General features: G+C 40.0%; 1 protein-coding gene across 1 annotated transcript in view; it reads left to right on the top strand.

The window, feature by feature from the left end:
- Positions 1–438: 438 nt before the first annotated feature.
- The window catches only part of tub (TUB bipartite transcription factor), a 56511-nt gene continuing 50181 nt past the window's right edge, over positions 439–6768 (top strand). The window contains exon 1 of the mRNA XM_079810833.1: positions 439–812. Within this exon, the coding sequence (XP_079666959.1) occupies positions 775–812 (38 nt within the window). The 5' untranslated portion in view covers positions 439–774. The remainder of the gene's footprint in view (positions 813–6768) is intronic.

Raw genomic sequence — 6768 nt, 5'->3', positions numbered from 1 at the left:
GAAGTCAGACCCTCATTTAGCTGAGTGAAGTACCAAAGGGACTAAAAAAAGAGGAAAGCCAATAAACAAAGACAAAATGGTGTGCTGGGTTTGGATTCAGCATGTTAAATCAAAGACAATTACAACTGCGCTGCTCTGTCCCATGTTAATGAGCCCAGCGCTGAATGAAGCGATGAATAAATCATGGTTCAGAAAACACATTTGAGGCTCCCGCTTTTCAGAGCCTGGTGTGTAGGCTATATCTGTGTGCGTGTGTGTGTGTGTGTGATGATGGACCAGCGGAGCATCAAAGCAGCTAGACAAAAGGGATTCACTCTTATATGTTCTCCCCTTCTTAGTGTGTGTGCTGTGTGTACGGTTATAATGACAGTGGTCTGAAAGAGAGAGAGCAAACGAGAGAGAGGGGAGGGAAGGAGGCAGTCGGTACAAGGCGCAGTTGAGGAGAGCGAGAGCCACAGTATACAGAGCAGCGTATAAGGCGATGACGAGAGACATGCTGTGAAGGTGAACGCAAGAATATAAAACACGAGGGATTGTGAACAAACGTCACATGACGAGGGAACTGGATTCACAGCAAGGCAGCTGAGTCCGGCTCATGATGAAAAGGATCCGTTGCAGACTGCAGGCAGGGGTTGTGTGAATGGAAGAGACACTAGATCTGTAGATAGCGGAGACAGAAGTGCAGGGGATGGTTGGGCTGCATGGGCTCTGTTGTTGGCATCGCTGCTGCTGTCCTACACCGCTTCGCTCGAAACCCATTCAACACGCTCAGATATGAGCTCCAAACACTCATCTGACTGGATCCCTTACAGGTACTTCTGTTTATCCGTTTATCCGCTTGCATGTGTGTTTGGTTGGAGAAGATATGTGCCTTTGATAGGGGATAGAGGATGATGAATGGATAATGCTGGCAGGGCTGCAAAGGTGACAAAGGTGATTCTCTCGTCCTTGTCCGTTATCTCTCGTACTCTCATGCAGCACTCAGAGCTAGTATGCGAGTGTCCAGTTGTGTAGTTGCTGCTGAGGTTTTGTTTATATCAGCTGGTCTGACACAATATCTATTACAGGACTTAATGATGAAGATGGCCCAATGGCTACCGGAGCCAGTTGACGTAACTGTCACTGCTGCATTGTCACTATACCTTGCCTTATGACTGTGTTTGTTGATCTTGTATATGTGTTTTTTACGCTTTGAGAACTTTAAAAAAATGTTTAGCTGGCTGGCATGGATGAGATTTTGTTGAGATTGAAACATAACTCATACTTCAAATTCTCACCGTTTTGTTTTGCACTACACTCTAAAAAAAAAAAGGTTCTATATTGCACCAAAAATGGTTCTTGGCTCGTAATCATAGGGGAACCTTTTTTAGTGCTATATAGCACCAATTTTGGTGCTTCAGTGGTTCTTCAGCGGTTCTTCAGAGGTTCTTCACCGGTTCTTTGACTAAGGTGCTATATAGCACCTCTGAAGAACCGCTGAAGAACCACTGAAGCACCAAAATTGGTGCTATATAGCACTAAAAAAGGTTCCCCTATGATTACGAGCCTTTTTTTTTAGAGTGTATATTGTGGTTTATTTTCCAAAAAGGTGTGAAGGTGTAAATATAGGTGCATTTGTTTGATCAAAAATACAGTAAAACAGTAATATTTTGAAACATTGTTACAATATAAAATAACTGTTGTCTATTTTAATATATTTTAAAATGATGGTTTATCAACCATCAGTCACATGATCCTTCAGAAATCAGTCTAATATGTTGATTTAGTGCATTAATTATCATCAATGTTACTCACAGCAATTCGTGCTTATTTGACGAGTTGCCAAATTCTTATGAATTCGTATGAATGACCTACCTCAAACCCCACTCCTAAACCTACTAGTCACTGGGGTTTAGACAAAACGTACAAATTCATACGAGTGAGGTCGTACAAATTCGTACGAATTAGCCACCTCGTAAAATATGTACGAATTGGTCGGGAGATAGCGTTGGTGCTGCTTAATATTTATGTGAAAACTGGATTCTTTGATGAATAGACAGCATTTATTTAACAGCACTGTAAACGTCTTTACTGTCACTTTTCATCAGTTTAATGCATGCTTGCGGAATATTATTAGGCTATATATAAAAAAAAACTAAAAAAAAAACTTACCCTAAACTTTTAAACAGTAGTGTTAATATATATTATTACAATTCCATATTTTCCCTAATTTGGCTAATTTCTAATCATTTACAATTCTTTGCATATATTTTGCTTTATATTTTTACTGACTTGTATTTCCATCTGGTATGGTCAGTGATTATACTGTATACAGTAACATAACCATGCTTTTGCTTTATGTTTGCTGTTGGAGGCAGTCTTGCTGCTGCCTCATTGTCATGGCTGCACTGCCTCCTCTGCTCTCTCATTGGCTCTTGGTTGCTATAAGTTACAAGCCTACTTTCCTCCACTCTTTCTTTGAAAGATTACATCAGGGAGCACTTGCCGCTTGTTGCAGGGAGCTAAAGGTACCGCTCAACCTCCCCTGGAGGGTCTAAGGCTGTCTCTATGGGAGTGTGTTTTGTTTGTGAAGATCTGCCCTCTCCCACACCCCAGTTTCCTGTGTGTGAGGTCTGTGATTGTGACCTGAATGGATTTGAGCAATCTAACAAGCTTTGGCACTGGAGGAGCTCAAGGAAACCGTAATGGAAATTCTTGTTTTAAGAGATGCATACATGAGTCATTTGTTTCATCTGAACCCGAAAAAAGAAAATTCTCAAATGATACAGCTCTCACTTATTTGTCGTAGGCCTTAGTGGGATTAAAAGGAGTGTGTTTTGAACCTTTTGAATAAACTGTCATTTACTCACTCTGTCATTCCAAACTTGTAAGAATTTCTTTCTTCTGAGGAACACAGAACAAGACCCCCATTGACTACACTGGACCGCATATCTTCTGTGTTCAGCAGAAGAAAGTCAAACAGGTTTTGAGTGAAATGAGGATGTGCAAATAATGATTTTTTTGTAGTTGGTGAATAGCCCATTTAAGTCTCCTGAGAAAAATACCCTAAAATCACACATCAACGTCAACGTCTCAAACCATTCTGTCTTTCTTTGCCAACACACCAAAGTCTGCAATTAGTCAGCCATTTCACTATGAACATTTTTTTATCAGATTCTAGGATCAATTTATTCTAGATTATATCTACATTAATTGTATAGTTTTATACTTTTTTGTCTCATTTGTATCTATTTTAATTATAGAAACATAACTGCCAACTCCATTAAGTATCATTGGCAAAGATAAACCTATGAGCATATCCTATGTATATGTATTTTGATAGATGTTTTCTATAATACGGATGATCAATCTTTTTTTAGTTTTCTCATCAAATAATTAGAAATCGGGCAGGGATTTGGTCAGGTCACCTTTAGCACTTTATTTCAATTTTACTATAGCACTTTATTATTTTTTTTTGGTTTCAAAGCAGCTTGATAAACAGAAAAATAACAGAATCAGAAGCCGTGATGCAAGCTATGAAATATGAGACATTTAAAATTCTGCTGTAAATGACAATAGTGTCATTTAATGAGTTCAAGTTTTGTTCTCATCTGAGTTTCAAATAGATAATATTACTGAATATTCTTTTAAACACTGACTAAGCAAGCCAAAGGCGACAGTGGGTAGCAACCCATGCTCCATTAGGTGACAGAAATAATAATTAAAAAAACCTTGCAGCTCAGTCGGTGGGCCAGTTCTCTTCTTGCCAAATGAATGGAGTGATCTCATAGTAGGGCTGCACAATTAATCAAATTTGTAATCGTGTGTTCAATTATGGATGCCACAATTATGTAATCATTCAAAGGCACAATTACAAAAAAAAAATCCACTTACATTATTCTGTGCTTAAGATGTGTTTTTTTCTTTCTACAGGTTATGTTAAGGGTTTTCCCCCCCATTGTTTTAATTAGTTTTAGTATAACATTATAATTATTACATTATAATACCATGCATTTTTTTATTATTTTTTTTATTTAAAGAACCCAAACCAATGCATATTTGACATTTGAGGCTTAATGCTATAGAAAAGATCTAAAAGTTTTTCAGGAAGAGTGTTATGGGCTTGTTTATTTTGATATAACTATATGGCATGCAGTCGCTTCAAAAAATGGCATAAAGCTATTCAAAACATCATTCAATGTTAATTGTGATCATAATAAATAATCGCAATTACAATTTCAAGGGAATAATCGACAATTGTGATTTTTGTGCAGCACTATCTTATAGATTAAACACTGTGGGCCCTATTTTAACGATCTGAAACGCAAGTGTCAAAGCACGAAGCGCAAGTAACTTTGTGGGCGGGTCTCGGCGCTGTTGCTATTTTCCCGGCGGGATAAATGGCTCTTGCGCCCGGCGCAAATCTAAAATGGGTTGGTCTGAAGTAGCTTCATTATTCATAGGTGTGGTTTGGGCGTAACGTGAATAAACCAATCCGAGCGTCATCCAACATTCCCTTTAAAAGCAGGTGCACAAGTTCCATTATGGATTGCTATTATTATGGCGTATTTACCAGGCGCACGCCAGGAGCGGTTCACAGCCGAGGAGACTGATGTTCTTGTAAGAGCAGTGAAAGACAGAGAAGTGAAGTTGTAATGTTGTACATTATGGTAAAGGTGATTTCACAGTCTTTTTTTTTCAGTCTTTCAGTTTTTTCAGTTTTTCAGTCGATTTTTTTTCCTGGTTCTTGACGGACAAACCAATTTGTCAGATGTCCTTAAATACATATGTCTTGCCACTATTGGGCAAACAGGTCTTATCCTTAATTATTACAATTAGCCTGAATCATTTGTAAGCTAGATTTATGCCTATTTTTTCACATCTTCGTGGCACACCACAATGATTTCCGTCATCTCATGTGTTAATATTTTTTTAGTGTAACAATTTATGATTTGCAAAAATAACTGTTGCATCTGTGTAGATTACATGAGCAAAGTGTATGCGCGTTGTGCACGCTATACATTATGGTCAAGCATGCGCCCTTAAAATAGCATAATGAACAACGCGCAACGCGCCACTGACTTTAGACTAGGTTTTTTCTGGTCAGTGGCGCAATTGTTTAATGGAACAGCAAAATAGCACCAGGGATTGTTTGCGCCGGAACACGCCTCCTTTTTTGCGCTGAACCGCCCAGGTAGCGCAAGTTCATTCACTAGTTTAGCGACGTGCTTCTGTGGAGGGAAAAGCGCGCTTTGCGCGGGTGCAAAATAGGAATGACACATGCGTCGGTGTACAAAGTCAATTGCGCTGGGTGCAAGATAGGGCCCTGTGAGTCTTTCATATTGCATATTACATTTTAGAGCTGTGGTTAGCTGTGAAGTAACATTTTTAATTACTCATATGTGAAATTCAGACAATGGTTTTCATCCAAAAAAGAAAGCAGGTCAATAATTAAAGGAGCAACAGAAGGGCGATTTGCTATTAAGTGTCTTCCTTACAGCAGAATGGTAATACAGCAAGATCTGGATCTCTGCCTTAGTGATATCAGTGAGTACAGGCAGCAAATGTGTCCTTCTCTTATCTCTCTCTCAGTCAGTAGGGCGGTTGGGCTCTTCATGGCATTTCTTTTTCCTGGTGTGCTGAGCATCTTCTCCCCTGCAGATGGGGCTTGCGATGGAAAATGTATAGAGCTTAGAGATTGTGCTGGTAGGGCTGAGGTTGCCTTAGCTGGACCTTCTGTATCACAAGCACTAATTTCACACTCTTGTCCAGTTTATTTAAGGGCCAGTCTGCTCTGGTAGGTTACAGGCCCTACACATGGGGGTTAAGAACCTTGTTATCCACAAACATGGAAAGAAATTTACCATTGCCTATTTTCCAATTGAGTGCTGTCATGCTAGCATGCACGTACATAAAGAACACATCCTTACAATGTCCACATACTATTACACTGTAATAATTTTGTCCAGATCAGTCAAATGACAACAGCAGCATTTTTTTTTAATTATATTACACACACTATATTGCCAAAAGTTTTGGGATGCCTGCCTTTACATGCACATGAACTTTAATGACATCCCATTCTTAATCCGTAGGGTTCAATATGGAGTTGACACACCATTTGCAGCTATAACAGCTTCAACTCTTCTTGGAAGGCTTTCCACAAGGTTTAGGAGTGTGTTTATTGGAATTTTTGACCATTCTTCTAGAAGCGCATTTGTGAGATCAGGCACTGATGTTGGATGAGAAAAGGCCTGGCTCGCAGTCTCCGCTCAAATTCATCCCAAAGGTGTTCTATCGGGCTGAGGTCTGGACTTGTGCAGGCCAGTCAAGTTCCTCCACACCAACTCGCTCATCCATGTCTTTATGGACCTTGCTTTGTGCACTGGTGCACAGTCATTTTGGAACAGGAAGGGGCCATCCCAAAACTGTTCCCACAAAGTTGGGAGCATGAAATTGTTCAAAATCTCTTGGTATTGGTATTAAGAGTTCCTTTCACTGGAATTAACCCCTGCAAAACAACCCCACACCATAATCCACCCCTCCACCAAACTTTACACTTGGCACAATGCAGTCAGGCAAGTACCGTTCTCCTGGCAACTGCCAAACCCAGACTCGTCCATTGGATTTCCAGACAGAGAAGTGTGATTCGACACTCCAGAGAACACGTCTCCACTGCTCTAGAGTCCAGTGGTGGCGTGTTTTACACCACTGCATCTGACCCTTTGCATTGCAATTGGTGATGTAAGGCTTGGATGCAGCTGTTTGACCATGGAAAACCATGGCAGC

The sequence above is a fragment of the Gobio gobio genome (genome assembly GCF_949357685.1).
Source record: "Gobio gobio genome assembly, chromosome: 2".
Classification (NCBI taxonomy): Eukaryota; Metazoa; Chordata; class Actinopteri; order Cypriniformes; family Gobionidae; genus Gobio; species Gobio gobio.
This window is presented reverse-complemented; position numbering and strand designations above follow the sequence as displayed.